Genomic DNA, 17,804 nt, shown 5'->3' with positions numbered 1-17,804 from the left:
GTGGCAGGGGAAATCTGGGGGGTTGTGGGGGGCTTCTACGGGTTGGAAGGGGAGTCTGGGGTAGACCTCAGGGGAGTACTGGGGGGAGAAGAGGAGAGTGGCTTGCTTATGGGGTTGAAAAAGAGTTGGAGGGGAATTTAGTGGGCTGTGGAAGGGAAAGGGGTGAACAGAGCCTCTACAAGGCAGAAAGTGCATCTGAGGCCGGAGGGAGGGGTGGGAGGAGAGAGCCAGGGGTTGCGGGGGGCTTCTACTGGGCAGAAAAGGAGTCCGGGTGGGGGGGGAATGGAGGTCCATCTGGGGGAAACAGACTCCAGGGGTCAGGGAAGAGTACACGGGGGGGGTACAGGGGGCTCTAAGGTCAGAAAAAGGGGCCAGGAGGTGGGGGGAGAAGGGAGGACATGGGACCCTGGGGGTCAAAGAGAGGGGAATAGGGGAATAATCGGAGGCTCTGTGGATCAGAATGGGGGAATTGGAGTGGGAGTACCTGGGGGAGGAGAGGGGATTCTGGGGGTCAGATAGAGGGGACTGGGAAAGTGGGGGAACTCTCGGGGACAGAATGGGGAGACTCGTGAGGGGGTGGGGGGACACGAGGGATTTAGAACGGGGGGCTGGGGAGGGATCGGGGGGGGAAGGTGCAGACAGGTGGACCCTGGGGGTCAGAATGGGGGAGGCACAGAGGGGAGGGGTAGAAGAGGACTACAGTGATCAGAACGGGGGAACTGGAAGGGGAGTAAACGGGGGGGGCGGAGGTGCAACCCCGGGGGTCACACGGAGGGACGGGGGGGTTGTGGGCGACCAGCGGCAGGGGGAGGGGAGGAGGGCAGTGAAACACACGGGGTGGGGGAGGCGGGGAGACACAGGGCAGCCGCCCCCGCCGAGCGGAAGCCCCGAGCGGCACAGAGACCCCACGGGGCCAACGCGGAGCGGCACGCGGCCCCCAACCCCCTTCACCCCGGCCCCCGCCCCGGTGCCCCCCCGAACGCCCACCCGTCGAAGCCGAGGCGGCGCTCGGAGCCCCGCGGTGCCCCGCACCACTTCCGCACGGCCGCCTCCCGCTCGGGTCGCGGGGCTGATGACGTCACTCAGCGGGGACGGCGCAGGCGCCGCGGCAACGGAGCGGCGCAGGCGCGCTGAGGCGCCGTCGCTCCGGCGACGCCGTCGCGCATGCGCCGTCGCCACGGCAACGCGGCCTGCACGCACGGCCTGAAGCCGGAGTGGGGCTGGAGGGACGGCGGGGGGCGAAGATGAGTGGGGGGGAACGGAGAGCCCTCAGGGATCTCCTGCGGAGCTGGGGGAGGGGAAGGGCGGAGCTCCGGGGATGGCGGCCCGGAGGGAGTGGGGCTGTGGGGTGGGAGATCCGCAGGGAGACGCAGTGGAACGCTGGGATCCGGGCAGAACGTGGAGATATGGGAAAAGGAGCACCGGGATCTGGACAACACGGTGAGAGCTAGGCTGAAAGGAAGCAGGGAAAGGAAGGGAAGAAAGTGAAAAAGAGAAGAAAGAAGGGCAAAGAAAGGGAAGAAAGACAGGAAAGAGAGAGAGAGAGAAAGGAAGAAGGGAGGAAGGGGGGAAGGGAGGGAGGAAAGGGAAGGGAAGGAAGGGAAAGGGAAGGGGAAGGGGAAGGGAAGAAAGGGAAGGGGAATCTCCATCTCCTGTTGGACGCAGGGGGGAACGCAGCGAGCAAGGATCAGGATCAGGCTGAGGTACTCAGTGCCTTCTTTGCCTCAGTCCTTCCCAGTGAGGCACACAGCCCTTTGTGCTGGTAGATAGGGATGGGGAACAGAATAGGCATAACCCACGGCGAGATGGCTTTGGACCTGCTCCGAAAGCTGCACACCCACAAGTCCATGGGGCCGGATGGATTGCAGCCGGGGGTGCTGAGGGAGTTGGCAGATGTGGCTGCAAAGCCGCTCTCCATCATCCTTCAGCAGCCCTGGCTAAGCGGGGATGTGTCCCTGACCGTCCCTGAATGCGTCCAAAAGACGTCTGGCTGTGGTGCTCAGGGACATGATTTAGTGGTGGGTTGTTAGAGTGAGGGGAGTATGGTCAGGTTGCGGTTGGACTCGGTGATCTCTAATGTCTTTTCCAACCTGAGCAATTCTATGGCTCTATGATTCTGTGCGATTTAACACCACCGCTCTTGTGGGAGCTGCGTTGAGACTTGCAGTGTCTCTGGCTTCCCCAGAATTACTTTCTCCGGGCTGATTCCTAGGTCCTGGCACTTCTTTAAAGCCAAGTACACATCTGCGTCCAGTTTTCTCACCAGCTCCTGCAGTGACATCTCTGACAGCTTTCTCCTCCGAGGAAGAACCAAGCAGTAGCCCGGCTGGGCTTGGTGGATGGGATGATTTCAAACGAAAAGAAGGGAGATTTAGACTGGATATAAGGAAAACATTGTTTTATGGTAAGAGTAGTGCAGTACTGGCACAAGTTGCCCAGAGAGGTGGTGGTTGTCCCATCCCTGCAGACACCCAAGGTCAGGCTGGATGAGTCTCTGAGCACCTGATGGAGCTGTGGGGGTCCCTGCTCCCTGTAGGGGGGTTGGACCAGGTGGCCGTTAAGGGTCCCTTCCAGCTCAATTGATTTTATGATGTATGATTTTTTATGAGAGAAGAGCGCAGCCTGAACCAGGTCTTGACTAACGAGCTCAGCTGAAGGCTGGCGCTTGTTCTGTAGTCCCGCAGGTCCTGCAGGGCGGCGCTGCATTCACTGAGCAGCAAGGCGTGGTGCAGGGGATGTACCGCCTGTCCGGCGTCCGGCAGTTACGCCTGCCAGCTCAATAAAAGCTGTCCCTAAGATGCTGTGCTGTGCAGCTGCGGAGCCACAGTGCTCCGCAACAGGTATAATGTGTCCTGATTAAAAAAATAATAATAATAATAATAAAATAAAAATTTGGAAATTGGTACAAAACACAGCAGCGTCACTTTAAAATGCAATTTGTGTTTCATTGCCAGGGGTATTACAGCCCAAAGGTTATAATAAAGTTCATATAAAGGAGGATAAAATACAGATGTTCCGTACAGAAAAGCAAAGAGGAAAGGTTGTGAGGGGTTTCCCAATGAGAGGTAAGATTCCAGAAAGGGACACGTACAGAGAACCCAGAGGGATACTGAGGCAAAGGTAACAGTGACTGCTACAAAACCAATGGTACAGAGAGAGAATTCCCTGCCAGGAGTAGCTCACAGTCCGGTGATAAAGATTCACAGCACTGGCTGCAAGCTGTGTTTTAATTAAAAACGCTAATTAAAAACAATCTGGATTTCTGAGTTAGCTGTGCTTTTAGTAGGGGGGGATGGCTAAACGGTGCTGCAAAAGAGGGGTGCAAGAAGGGGCACAGCAATGGGGGGTTGTGCACAAAGGAAGCGATGCAAAGCCTCATGCAAACCGGAGGGCTAAGGGGGGTGGCAGGCTATTGGGGCCACAGCAACGAAGCGGGGGGGGCACAGGAAGAGAAGCAGGAATGGGAACTGGTGGGGGGAGGAGGAGGAAGGCAATATGGCCGCAGTGTGCAAGATGGGATGGTGTTTTCGCACAGCAGGTGGAAGGGTGGTGGGCTGTACACGTGTGTGTGGCACAGGGGGTGGAGCCGAGCGCAGTGGCCGAGTCCTCCCTGGGCAACGTCAGGTGTCAGCAACAGCAGGAGAACTTGGAGCACTGCCTCCAACAAGAGCAGTGCCAGGATGGCAGCTTGGTGGTCCAAAGCTGCACAGTTTCTACTCCGGACCAGTAGTAGTGCAGCAGCTCATGGAATGTCGCTGGACAAATCAGGCCGTGCGCTCTTTGTCAATCCCTAATTGTGACTGTTTTTTCTTGACTGCAACTAAACTTGGGTGGAGCGGCTGTGGGGGCGGGGCCTCGGGGTGCTCTCTATTGCCATAGGGGATGGGATTGGGATCGGAATTGGGATCGGGGATGTGGGATTGCGATTGGGGTGAGGGATTGAGATTGACAGGTGAGTGATGGCCTTGGGATGAGGGCCTGGGAATGAGGTTTGGAACTGGGATTGGGATGTGGGCTGTAGGATGTGGGGTTGGGATGTTGACTGTGGGCTTGGAATGTGAGATTTGGCACTGAGGGTGTCCTCAGTCCCCTCATCAAATCATTGATGAAGGTGTTCAATAGGAGCAGCCCCAGTACTGAGCCCTGGGGGGCAGCGCTCGTGAGCGGCAGCCAGATGGCAAATCCTGCTGTGTGTGTACAGAGTTGGTTGGGTCCCTGTCTGAAGACAAAACCGGCAGGACCCAAACAACGTGGGGGCAGAAGAGCCATGGCTTGGGAGCTGTCTTTATGCCTTTCTGCACGTCAGGCCCTGCTGCTCCTGCTTCACCCCTGCATGGGAACTGCCCCTGTCGGAGTCTCTTCTGGCCAGGGCAATTCCCCTCCATCTACCCGTGCCTGCTGCCCATCCCCACAGCAATTCATGGTACTGGGCAGCACAGGAAGCTGTGTGAAACACCCTCTGCATCCCGCTGCACAAAGGACTGCAGGGAGAGAGGAAGGCTGGGGCTGGTGGTGGCAGCAGAGGGACACGGCCATCTGTGGTGCCCCATCCTGCCCCAGAGGCAGGTATGAGGAGCTGGGGGCAGTGACAGGGCCCAAATGACTGCAGGCAGAGGGACACAGCAAAGGGAACACAAAGCTTTTAATAACGTATCATAGAAAACAAGGAGTAACAGGAAGGACGATAATCCTAAAATTCCCATCCCACAAGAGTTCATTGCCAGATGACGTCCCGTCCCACTGCCGCGATGACTCCGGAGGACAGCTTGGTTCTGGAAAGGAGGGATGGGGCTGCTGGCGGTGCCTCTGGAACGCTGCCGCTGCTGCCTGGTGCTGTGGGGCCGGCGAGGAGCGCAGGGTTACGGGTAGCCATACTGGTCGGCTATGGCCATGTCTATCTCCCGCTGCACCAGGAACTGCACGGGGCCGATCTTCATCTGCTGGGCCGCCCGCTGCCGCTCCTCCTGGGCCAGCTTCTTCATGCGCTCCCGCTCGGGCCGCTGCTCGGCTGTGATGGGCAGCGACACCTCCATCACTATGGGTACCGCACCGCCGCCCGCCCGTGGCCCCACGCAGGGCACAAAGTCCCCGGGGCGCTGCGGCCGAGGCTGCTGCTGGTGCAGCACTGCTGGTGGTGGTGGTGGTGATGGTGGGTCCCTCCGCAGCGGTGAGCTCCTCTGCGGGGACGGGCGCAGGCAGCTCGGCGCCGTCTTCTCGGCAGTGCCCCCCTCTTGCCCCGCGCTGCCTGGAGATGCCGGCGCTGCCTTGTCTGTGCCGCTGTCTTGGGGCCGGAGGGCAGCAGGGCCGGTGCTGGCCGAGGGTTGGGGCTGCGCAGAGGGTGGCTGGCGCACCGGGCCCACCGCAGTCACCCTCTGCCCCAGCGGGTGCACGACCTGGATGGATTTACACAAGTGCACGCGCAGCTCGCTGGCAGTGCCCGCTTGCCCGCTGCTGCTGGCTCCTGCGCTGGCCCCAGACAGCTCCGCTTGGCACGGGCGCTTGCGGCCTTTTCTCTCTGCTCTTTCCCTGCGCGGCGGCAGCTTCCTTTTCTTGGCTGGAGCGCTGGTGGTGGGCTGCTCCTGCTGGGAGCTCTCCCCTTTCTGGGGGGTGCCGGCAGGCGCAGGGCGCTTGGCCCGCTTGGTGCTGCCCCTCTTCTTCTTTTCGGCCGCCCGGCTGGGGACAGAGCCCGGTGACGGGGGCGAGTGAGCCTGAACCTCCTGGGGCTCCATCTGCTGCACCTCCTCGGTGGGCTGTGCGCTTTGGGCTGAGGGAGGCGTGGTGACAGCCAGCATGGTCGGCCGTGGACTGAGCCGGGCACTCGCAGGTGGCGTGATGGGGCGCAGCTGCGACAACCCACACTGCAGCTCAGGCAGGAACCCGGGGGATGGTGGGAGCCCCCAGAAGGGGTCGGCGGGCGTCCCGGAGGCAGGCTGTGTGCTGAGCTCTCTGCTGTCCCTGGGGTTGTCAGGGAGCTCAGCGACGAAGCATCCTGGGGCAGGGCTGCCGGGGTTCTCATGGGGGACCTCTACAGCTCTTGCCACGTCTGAAAATGCAAGAACATCCCCCAGAATGGTGATGATAGCCTTCCCGCACCCACTCTGTGCAAACACGCACCTGCAGCTCTGCAGCCCCCAAACTCACCGTTGATCCAAGACAGCAAACCCTGGATGTCCGTGATGTCCTCCAGCACATCCGAGCTGGTCGCCACTGCAGGGAAAAGCAACAAAATCCCAAAGAGTCAATGCCAGCTCACCCGTACCATGTTCACAGTAAGGGATCTAGGCTAAACACTGGCTTCCCACTATCAATCAGGACAGGAAAGGTAACCGTAAATCCCCACACCATTCCACAGATGCACTGCTTTTGTCCCTACAACAACAGATTGTATGTTGATTTCACAGACACCAGCAGGCAGAGAAGTATTGTCCAGTAAGCCCATGTCCCCCCGGAAAGCAGAAAGGTGCTACTTTGATAGCCCAAACACAAACTGACACAAACTCTTCTCACTGCCCCTTCCTGCACTCCAAACGGATGCTTACTTGACATCGCCTACAGCACTGCAACTGCAATCTTCAGCTGCCTTGACTCCTGAGTTCTCCTTCTGGACAGGAACCCTACAGAAAGTATCAACAAGTGAAAAGTCACAAGGAAGAAGCATTGTCCCAGCTTTCTTCTGCCATGCAATGTAGTCTCTGGAGGAGGGCAATGCTTGGACATCAGCTGGCTGCAACAGCTGCCCATCACTAGCTCCAGCTTGTGTCTGACTGCCATGGCTTCTGTCAGCAAGTGCCCCCCGGTCCCCTTTTCCCCCACAGCTGTGCTGAGCGTCCATGTCCACAGCTGAGCAGCTGGCTCTCTGCCGTGACTGCAGCGCGGTGTGGTGAAAACCTGCTGGGTATGGCACACCAAGCAATCCATGGAGCAGTGAGCCACAAGTTGCACTCTGTGAAGTCTGCGCTCTGCTTCCTTGGAAAGGTCTGACATGAAGGGGGGGCTCGGCAGCAGTTTTCCAGGGGAGGAATGACATTTCATCATCCTCACCGAATCGTGGGATGGAATCTCAACAAGAACCCATTTCCTCTGGATACAGCCAGAAGGGCACTGCTGGAGCTGGGAACTCCTCCCCAGCCCAGCTTTTCTGCTGAGACACCTCCCGGCAACCAGCCAGCACCAAACCCAGCTCACCTGGTCACTGCTCAGCCTGAGCTGTGCCCAGCTCACACACACGCCGCAGCGCTGCTTCCAGTGGGCTCTCACAGGGTGATCTCTCTCAAGAAAAGCACAGAGCTCAGTCTCTGCGTGCAGCACGCTCACCAGAGCACCAGCTCTGCTCACCAGCTGTGGCACAAACGCTCCCACCCTGGCACCGACTGTGACCTCAGCGAGTGCCCGCATCGCTTCTGTGCTTTCATCACAGGCAAAGGGAGTGGTCACCTCCTAGACCCACGTTTTAGGAAACCAACGCCAGGGTCACCCAGTGGGGTGAATGGGGGTGATTGAATGGGGGTTAATTGAAGGAAAGCAACAGAGAAGTGAAGATGACTCTTGTGCAGCCCAATGAAAACGCAGTATGGCCTCGCAGTGGTCAGAGGAGTCCCAGAGGAAGTAGTGGGAACTGGGAGGAGTGCACAGCAGTATGGACCAGAGAAGTCCAGTGTGGCAAAGTAAAACCCAGTGAGGACCAGTATGGGCTCAGAGTGGTCAGTGGAGTCCTATAGGAATGAGTAGAAACCAGTGGGAAGCACATCTGTGTGCCCCAGGGCCGGTGCTGGCCTCTGCCTCTGGCTTTGGGCCCCAGGGCTGGTGCTGGGCTCTCTGGCTGGAGCTGCAGACTTCAGGGCCGGCACCAGCCTCTCAGGCTGTGGCTTCAGGCCCGAAGCTGGTGCTGGCTTCTTGTGTTGTGGCTTCAGGTTTAGGCCCAGGACTCGTGCCAGCCTCTCTGGCTGGGGCTGGGCTTTAATCCCCAGGGTCGGTGCTGGCCACTCAGGCTGTGGCTTCAGGTCCCGTGGCCAGGGCCAGTCTCTCTGGCTCTGTTTGTAGGCCCCAGGGCCACTGCTGGCTTCTCTGGCAGCATCTTTATGTCCCAGGGCTGGCGCCAGCCTCTCTAACTGGGGCCGTGACTTTAAGCTCCTGGACTGGTTCCTGCCTTTTGGGCTCTGGCCCAGAGTCACCAGGGCTGGTACCAAATTTTAAGAAAACGACACGAGGGCCACCCAATGGCGTGATCTGAAGTAACAAAACAGAGAAATTAAGATGCCTGTTGTGTAAGCAGCCTGGCTCATCCTCTCGCTCAGGCACCGCATGATCACACGCAGGAGATGTTGCCCCCAGGCTGCCCCCAGCTTGGAGACTGAAGGATTTGGGCTTCCAAGCAACCAGCAAGCATTTGGATGAGTCAGCCCTCTGGTTTTTGTGAGAACAGACTAGTCCACCCTGAAAAGCCATCTCGGCAAAGGCAGAATAGCTTTGTTCTTGGGCTGCAGCACTCCGTGGCCAGCGCTGCTCAAACACCGGGCCTGCATTTCTTCCTGGGCATCCACACGTGCTGAGTCTCCTGCAGCTTGCTGCAGGGGTTGTGGCTTCCTGCTGAGGAGTTCCTCCCGTTCTTCTGCAACTGCCCCCCAGCATCACTACCGCCTCCTCTGCTACCGTACCGGGAGATGCTTCAGGTCCATTAGCCTGCACTTCCTTCCTCCCATCAGCAGCTGCTCCTACTGACCTTCATTCACACTGGGATACCGTCCACTTCTAGCGCCAGCTGACCTGCAAGACAGGAAAGGAAATGTGGCCTTAGCACAAATGCAGAAGCCCATGCCTTGGGAAGTCAGCTGCAACTGCAAGCTTTGTCAGAATTAAGGCAGGCACTGTAAATGAAGTGTGACTTGTGAACTGAATTGCCACAGTCAGAAATAAATAGTGAAATCGCTTACTTAACTGTAGGTGCTTACCTTAACTGTAGGTGGACTTGGAATTGAAGGGTACAAGAAAAATGAGGAACACTTGGCAACTCAGGCAAGCTGAACAGTGCAGGGAAGATTGTTGCATTTCTTCTCCTTCCGGCCCAGAAATGAATTTTCCTACCTTAAAATGAAAAGGGAAAAGAGCATGACTTAAAGTAGATACAATACAGCCTCACATCACAGGTAGAAGCTGGAGAGCTCTTGTGGCACGAAGCTCACGGCTGTGGAAATTAAGGTGGCCTCTAAGCTTTAAAGCAAGATGAAAGACAAGGTGAAATGCAAAACATCAGCACTTCCTGCAGAGCACATCACACAGCTGTAGGCACCAGCTGAGAGGTAACAGGTCAGAAAGGAAGACCTTACTATGTGAGCACAGGGACAAGCTACTCTTCTGCTGGGCTTGTGTTCACAGTGAGGCTTTCCCTCAAGAGCGCTGCTCAAGCTGCTGCTGTCTCCAGCTGTTGGTCACTTCCCCCTGCTGGACACTGTGCCCACAGGTCATTCTGCTTTGGGCAAAGCCTGCTGGCTTAACTCCAAGCCAAGGTCACAGGCCACGCTCATCCAGCTGCTTTGTCTGAAGGGGCTCAGAGGCCACGCGTGGGATCCTTTCTGCTGGTGGTTCTCTCCAGGCAAGAACCTCCACTCTCAGAGCAACAGCCAAGAGCCGGAAGGCAGAAAAAGCTTCCAATTCCCATGGATGTGGCTGTCTGCAAAGACAACGGCTGCTCTTCAGCAGGGCGATGCTCACCCAGCAAAGCACTCACCCAGCAGATGCCCTTCCTTACACTCAGAGCTGTCCCACGCTTGTGCAGCCCTTGGCATTGCATTTCCAACCAAAGTTCACATCCTGTTCCACCTGGACTGCCACAAGTCCGTGGGGCCAGATGAGATTCATCCAAGCGTGCTGGGGAGCTGGGGGAGGTGAAAAGCCAAGCTGCTTTCCATCATCTGTCAGCCTTCCTGGTCAACTGGAGATGCACTTTGGCCACCACAACCCCAGGCACCGCTATGGGCGTGGGGCAGAGCAGCTGGAAGTCAACGTAGAGGAAACGGACCTGGGGTTATTGGTTGGCACGCAGCTGAGCCAGCAATGTGCCCAAGTGGCCAAGAAGACCAGTGGCATCCTGGCCTGTATCAGAAATGGTGATGGCAGCAGAGCAGGGAAGTGATTGTCCCGCTGCACTCAGCTCTGGTGAGGCTGCAGCTCGAGCGCTATGTTCAGTTCTGGGCCCCTCACTGCAAGAAGGATCTCAGGGAGACCTCACTGCCCTCTGTAACTCCTGAAGGGAGGCCGTGGTGAGCTGGAGGCTGGTCTCTTCTCTCATGTAACAGCGACAGGACAAGAGGGAATGGCCTCAAGTTGCACCAGGGGAGATTCAGGCTGGACGTTAGGAAATATTACTGCTCCAACAGAGTGGTCGGGTGCTGGAATGGGCTGCACTGGGAGTGGTGGAGTCACCAGCCCTGGAGGTGGTCAAGGAACACTGAGACGTTGTGTTGAGGGACACGGATTAGTGAGAGCTATTGGTGATTTCAACCCTGGTGATGGTGTGATGGTGTGATTCTGGATGGGGGATTCAGGGGGTACACTGGCGGAGGGGGGGGAAGGGAAGAGGAGCATCAGAATGGGGGAATAGAAGGGGTGGGACAGGGGAAGGGGACGAGGAAAGGCACTCTGGGGGTCAGAATTTGGGATGGGGAGGGAACTGAGAAGGGGGCAGTGAGGTGGGGGGTGGAGGAGGACTGCAGGGATCAGAATGGGGGAACTGGAGTTGGGAGGGTGCTCCAGTATTCAGGTGGGAAGGGGAGCACAGAGGAGGGTATGACCCTGGAGGTCAGAAAGAGGGACTGGGGGGTTGTGGGTAAACCACTGGGGGGGGACACAGAGCACCTCCTGCCGCCGAGCTGAGGCCCTGAGTGACACAGAAGCCCCACGGGGGCAAAGCAGAGCAGCATTCGGCCCCTGGCTCCCTTAGCCCCAGATCCCATCTTGGTGCCCCCCTATCCCCCCAAACACCCACCTGTAGAAGCTGAGGCGGCGCACATTCCCCATCTGGAGTAGTGCATCCAGGTCTAGGGCCCTCAATACAAGGAAGGCAGAGAGATGTTGAGAAGGTGCAGAGGAGTGCCACAAAGATGATCAGAATGCTGCAGCACCTCTCCTAAGAAGACAGGCCAAGGGAGCTGGGCTGGTTCAGCTTGGAGAAAAGAAGGCTGTGGGGTGAGCGAATGGCAGCCTTTCAGGACCTAAAGGGAGCCTCTAAAGAGGAGGGAAGTCAACTCTCTGAAAGGGTAAAGAACAGCAGGACAAGGGGAAATGGTTTGAAGTTGAGGCAGGGAAGATTTAGGTTGGATGTCAGGGAGACATTCTTTACTTGCAGTGCTGGAACAGCTGCCCAGAGAGGCTGTGGATGCCCCATCCATCCCTGGAGGTGTTCAAGGCCAGGTTGGATGGGGCCCTGGGCAGCCTGGTCTGGTATGAAATGTGGAGGTTGGTGGCCCTGCCTGTGGTGGGAAGGTGGTAGAGATGATGCTCAAAGTCCATTCCAACCTGGGCCATTCTGTGTGATTCTGTGACTCTATCCTGCTTCTATCAGCGCTCCAGGCCATCCCGCAGGCTGTTGTGCAGAGCGCAGAGCTGCAGAGCTCTGCTTCCCGGCCCTGTGCTCTCCAGCACTCTCGTGTGAGTTCCGCCTCTCCCAGGAATCTCCTGTTCCCAGGAACCTCAGCTGCTCCCCTGCACACACATCTGCCTGCACATAGGTGTGCAGAACCACACACCCACGTGCAACGACTTCCCCGCACACAAACCTGTGCATTTACATGCACATGCAAGCACATCCTTGCACACCTGCATGCACACTCCACCCATGTGCATGCAAATGTGTGAAAACACACACAGCCGTGTGCAAAGACCTTGATGCACACATCAGTGTTCATATACAAACACACGTGTGCAGACCCATCACTTTGCACACCCACATGCAGGAGTACAAGAGCGCAGCTCCAGCCTTGCACACAGCCATGTGCACACACACACACGGAAAACTAAAAACCCAGGCCATTCTATGATTCTATGATCTCTGCACACCCCTGTTTGCACACGTACCTGCACTCACAGCTCTATGACCAAATGCCACTCACATAGCACAGCCAACACACAGATGGTGGGAAATGTCAGGAGGAAAGATGCCCCGTTACGCTCCTTCATTCTCCTCTCTTTAATGAAGGCACTCGGGCACTGCTGTAGCCCCATCCTGAGATGAGGGTTGCTGCGGGATTCCTGATTTGGACGCTGCAGGTTAACCTGGAGCGCAGTCTGAGGGACACTCCTCATGTGCTCTGCAGATGGAAGATGTGCCAGGAGCAAAGAAAAGACTTCCACAGACAGCGCAGGGATGGCGTTCCTGGGCCGGGCGGAGACATACAGAGCAGTGCCCACTGCCCTGGGATCTGCAGCACTGCAGAAGGGCTCAGGGTGCAGCACTGTGGCACAATACAGTGAGGACGCCAGGTTCAGCAGCGCCAGGTGGGCTGTAGGGGTCCTGGGACGGTGATGGGGGTCCAGTCAGAAACTGTGGGGATCTGTGAGATCCAAGGGGGTCCTGGAATGGGTAAGGGAGGTCCGAAGGAGGAAACAGGGAGGGGATAAGGAGGAAGCCCAGAGCAGGGATAAGGGTTGTTGATGGGAACTGTGGGTCGCTGTGAGGTCCTGGGCTGGATGTGAGGGAGGAGTACCAGGTCTGAGGAGGTCCTTAATGAGCTATGGAGATCTGTGGGGGGTTGTATGAATATACATGTGGGGGACATGGGATGGATGTGGAAACAGAGCCTGCAGGAGCAGAATGCTCTTCAGGAGAAGGCAAGACATGCGCTGCAGGTGGGACACTGGCATATGGGGAGTTATGGGGACATAGAGGGAAGGGGGGGATGTGAGGAGTGGTCTGAGGTAAAAAGCTGGGGCAGTGTTGGAGTGGTTTTATTTCTTCCTGAGATGGGACTGGGGATCCCTGTGGCCCAAAGGTGGGGCCACGAGCCATGACCCCACATGAGCCATACCCCAAGATGACCACATAACCCTGTACGTGCGTGACCCCATGGCAGCATGTGACCCACAGCCCTGTGTGAACCATACCCCCACACGACCCTGGCACTCCCTGACCCTGCCTGCCCCCAACACGCTGCGACCCAACATTTTGTGGCCCCAGAACTCTGGGATCCCTGCCCCCACCTCACCCCCACCATATAACACTCTGAGACCCGTAACTCCCTATCACCCAACCTGACCCTACCATCCCTTCTGACCCCATCTGACCACATAACTCTGTGCAGTGCCATCCGACCCTATGTCATCCCATAACTCTGTGACCTGCAGGACCCCCACATCACCCACAACCCCGTGACCTCACCCCATGTGGCCATAGAACCAGCTGTGTGTGGGGAAAAGGCATCTACTCCTCGGGGTGGGGCTGCCCCAGAGCTGCCCCAAAGGCGACATGGGGTGGGCTGCAGCCGTTTCTCTCAGTTTGGAGAGATGGGAACTGTCCAAAAGAGGCAGAAGGAGGACATGAATGCTTCTGCAGGGAAACACCTGTCACAAGGTTTGGTGACAAAGCGATCCCACCGAGACTGAGGAAGGGGCTGGAGCTTGGGTGCTGCGGTGCTGCGTGGCAATGAAGGAGACTTGAACCAGGGATGGAGCTGGGATGGACTGCAGGAAATCAACTCCTTAATGGGGACAGTGGGAGAAGAAATCCAAATCACCTGCAGAAGGAACAGCAGAACTCCTTTCAAAAAGGCGTCCCAGACTGGGGCTGTTGGAGCAGTTGGGACAGTGGTAAAGAAATGGCTCCAACATCAGGTCTTGGAGTAATTGCTGCAAGGACCCTGAGAAATGGACAAAGAGCTCTGATGGCAGCGCAGCACGAGGAGGAAGGAATGCATGGTGGTGCAGAAGGAGAAGGATGGAGAACAGCAGCGGTGGGATTCCCCTTTTGCACGGTCACCCACCGCTACGGGACTCTGCAACAAGAAGCTGCACCCTGCTGTGGTCAGCACGGCTGTGTGTCAGCTGGGTGCTGCTGGCAATCATCTGAGCTGTTGCGGTCAGGAAACATTCTAACATCTGCACGGATAGCAGGATAAGTAGGATCAGAGTGAGAGCTGTGCTGTTGTTCAGCAGACAGATGCTGAGCAGAGCACAGCAGGGCCAGGATGTTCTGGCCAAAGTAAGGTGGAGACTGCACATGAGGGAAGGCACAGGTGCAGGACAGAGCATGAGACACAGCAATGGCAACAGCTGTCAGAAATCCTGCCTGCCTGTCTGCATAGGAAAGCACACAATCACACCAAAAGGACCAGGTTGGCCACAGACCTCACCTGGAGAAACAGCAGAGCGGATGCGTGGCCTAGACTGTGAGCCTGCAGTCCCCAGCCAGGAGGGAACAGGAGAGCAGGGACTGCCAAGGGAGGAGAGCTAAAGGAGCAGAAGGAGCTCAGTGAGCAGCTGCGCCTTTTCTCCCTCACCACAAGGAGGCAGAGTGCAGAGAAGCCATAGCAATAACAGATGAGCTTTGCTGCTGCAGCGAGAGCTGTGCCTGATGGAAGAGCAGTGATGAGAGCGTTTCTTGCACAGCCCACGGGCACTTGGGGGGATCTGCTGGGATGGGGGAAGCCCTACAAAGCTGTGGGATGGACAAAGGACACGGATGGGAGGAACCAAAGGGGCACTTTGGGGCAGCTATGGGGCACAGCCACACCTAGGAGCTGCCTTTACCCAACACACCGCTGGTGGTGGAACTGCTGCTGGCCACGGGCCATGGGCAGTGATGGGGCTGTTCTGGGCTGCTCTAGGATGGCTCTGGGGCTGCTATGCTATGGGGCAGCTATGGGACACAGCCACAGCTCAGTGGGGTTGATGTTCCCACACACAGAGCTGGTGGTAAATCTGCTCTGATCATGGAACCTCTTCCATAGCCCCCCGGACTCCCAGCTTGCCCAGCAAGATGGGGGCAAGCCGGGGGTCAGGGGATGTTATAGGCAGCTGATGTACAGCGACCCCAGAGCCACCCTGTAGCGTCCCCTGAACGACCCCAGAACAGACCCATCACTGTCCACAGCCTCATCCGGGGTTATGGTGCTCACAGGGATATGGGTCATGTGGAGCCTTGGGGTCACGCTGAGCTCTATGGGGTTTTGGGGTCATGTGGGGTTATGGATCAGGGCCCCACCTTTGGGCCACAGGGAACCCCAATCCCCTCTCAGGAAGAAATCAAAAAATGCATTCCAGCACCACCCCACATCCCCCATTCTCACTCCAAACCCCTCCCTACATGACCCCAGACCCTCTACATCCCCATGCCACCCCACGTTCCCACGCCCACAAGTCCCAGCTTTACCTCACATGTTGCCTTCGCAGCACTCTGCTCCTGCAGCCTGTGGACCATATCCCCATATCCTCCCACGTTCCTCTGCTCCCATATCCCCATGCCCCCCCCATCACTCGCAACCAGATCTGTGCCCTGCACCTGCTCCAGCTTTGCATTCCTCTCCTGCTGCAGCTGCCCCTGCCCCTGCCCCAGAATTGATCAATTCTGTGCTCTCTGGAGGGAGAAGGCGGTGAGGAGGGGCCCAGGTTGGCTACTGGGGTCCTGGAATAGTGGCAGGGTTCCTGTCAGGGACTGTGAGGGTCTCTGAGGTTGCTAAGAAGCCCTGGAGGCAATTAGGGAGATCTCAGGGAGGAAATAATGGGGGTCAGTTGGAGTCTAGCGGGGAATATGGGGTGCTGCTTGGGACTATGGAGGTGTGTGAGGTTTTGGGCCAGCTGTAGTGGAGAAGTTCCTAGTCTGAGGAGGTCATTAAGGGGCAATGGGGTCTGTGCTGGGCTGTAGGGTGGCTACTGGGGTCTTGCAGGGAAAGTATTGAGGGAGGAGGGAGGTGTCGGGGCTCTGAGGGAATTATGGGTGGGCTGTAATGGAAAGGTAATGGGTTATCTTGGGGAAAGCAAGGGGCAGCCATGGGGGATGGAAGGAACACCTACAGGAATGCAAGGGGAATCTGGGCTGGGGCAAGGGGACAGCTAGGGGAAGAACAGGGGAACGTCCCAGGAAATGAGTTCTTCTTTCAAATCCACATCTGCTACTTCCTGATGTAGCTGCAAGACTGCCAGAGAAGCTGCAGTACCGCTGCCCATTCAGCTGCCTGTGTCAGAAAGAGCTGCATGTTAGTGGGTGCAACTGCCACTACAAGGCCAACTCCATAATTGCAGACACAAAACCATCACCTTCAGTATCTGTTACAGGCTGACGACCGTGCCCTTGCACAGGAACCATTCCCACACAGCAAGGGAACTCCTTCACTGCCTTAGGATGCGGAAGAGGAAGAGCCCCAAAGCCTTCAAAACATGCTATCTTGCCACCAACTTTGGAAGCTACACACACCTTCTCCTTTGAGAATTAGCAAGATGAATCAATGCACGTTGCTGCTGGAGAGGGCTGTGCTGCATCTCCTGCTGCCATCCTTGGGTTGTCATTGTGCTGCCCATCCACAGCGCACTTTGAAGGGCAGTAACCTTGCAAGAAAGAACAGAGAGCAGAGAGCTCTGCCGTGCGTTTCCTGTTAGAACACAGAGATGAGCTGTACAGCCCTTGCTCTCACAACACACACCGTTTCTCTTACCAGCTTTCCATTCCTGCACAACGCTGTTCAAACCCCTCCTCCATCTCTCCCTTCATACACAATGCACAGCCTCTCCCCAGCGACGAGCTCTGTGCTGTTTAATGCCTGTGCCATCATCGGGACCTGCAGAAGAAACCTTGTGGTTAAGAGGGTTGATTAGACAAGCGCTCTGTCTGGCAGAATTCACCATCTTAAGCACTTTAAAGAAGCGTCTTCTTGAACGCCCTGAATCTCTGTGACACATCAGGAGATGCTGAACTAAACTCGCAGCCTTCTCAACAATGGAAGGGCTCTTCAGATCCAGCTGGAGGGGGAACAAGATCCCAGGGGGGCTGTGGAGCTGGTAAGGGAGGTCTGAGGGAGGAAATACAGATGCCTGGATGCCTGGTGCTCAGGCACAAGCAGAAGTGCTGATGGAAAATCACCACACAGCACAGACTGAGTCGCTGGTACCTTGCAGCGAGCAAAGGCTGAAATGCACAACGTCCTCACCTGCCTGCTTCTTGGAAGTGGAGGTTCAGCAGCAGCTCCACTCGTGATTAAGTCCTCCAAAAATCACCTTCTTTCTTCCTGATCAGGAGACTGGATAGTGAAACCTTCTCCAAAGCCATTATGAAACTATATCTGTACCTGAAGCCCAAGGAGAAAACACGTGTCAGATTTAAGACCACAAAACAGACCCCTCTACGTCTCCCCAAAACTTCCTATAGCATAACAACCCTCTCTATAGACCCTACCCAGCCCCCTATCATCCTATAGACCCTCCCACTGCCCACCACAAACCCCTATAGTCCCATTAACCCTCTAAAGGTCTATAACTTCCTGAAGGGAGGTTGTAGTGAGCTGGGGGTCGGCCTCTTCTCTCGTGTCATTAGTGATAGGACCAGAGGGAACGGTTTCAAGCTATGGCACGGGAGATTCAAGCTGGACATTAGGAAGTATTACTTTTCAGAAGGGGTGATCAGGCACTGGAATGGACAGCCCATGGAGGTGTCACCGACCCTGGGGGTGTTCAAGGAAAGACTGGATGTTGTATTGAGGGACATGGTTTAGTAGGAGCTATTGGTAGTGGGTGAACTGTTGGACTGGATGATCTTTTAGGTCTTTTACAACCTTGGTGATTCTATGAAAGGAAGGGGGGAGCCTTCTAGCCCCACAGCCCTTAGA

The 17,804-nt window shown here is 56.8% G+C and overlaps 1 protein-coding gene and 1 pseudogene across 2 annotated transcripts; both read right to left on the bottom strand.

The window, feature by feature from the left end:
• Positions 1–4,632: 4,632 nt before the first annotated feature.
• On the bottom strand, positions 4,633–9,634 carry LOC149912032 (uncharacterized). The gene is made up of 5 exons (XM_090132814.1): positions 9,324–9,634; positions 8,949–9,081; positions 6,540–8,763; positions 6,142–6,207; positions 4,633–6,043 (listed from the first exon to the last, which is right to left on the bottom strand). Exons 3-5 carry the CDS (start codon positions 6,544–6,546, stop codon positions 4,860–4,862), a joined length of 1,257 nt encoding a protein of 418 aa, XP_089988940.1. The 5' UTR covers positions 6,547–8,763; positions 8,949–9,081; positions 9,324–9,634; the 3' UTR covers positions 4,633–4,859.
• Positions 9,635–9,661: 27 nt separating this feature from the next.
• Positions 9,662–16,156, bottom strand: LOC149912031 (uncharacterized; annotated as a pseudogene). Its single transcript, XR_016462433.1, has 2 exons — positions 10,982–16,156; positions 9,662–10,424 (listed from the first exon to the last, which is right to left on the bottom strand). The product of XR_016462433.1 is annotated as an uncharacterized LOC149912031 (transcript).
• Positions 16,157–17,804: the final 1,648 nt, after the last annotated feature.

Source organism: Phasianus colchicus, unplaced genomic scaffold (genome assembly GCF_987193195.1).
Source record: "Phasianus colchicus unplaced genomic scaffold, bPhaCol1.hap1.1 HAP1_SCAFFOLD_44, whole genome shotgun sequence".
Classification (NCBI taxonomy): domain Eukaryota; kingdom Metazoa; phylum Chordata; class Aves; order Galliformes; family Phasianidae; genus Phasianus; species Phasianus colchicus.
The sequence above is the reverse complement of the archived record's forward strand: the minus strand, read 5'-3'. Positions and strand labels throughout refer to the sequence as shown.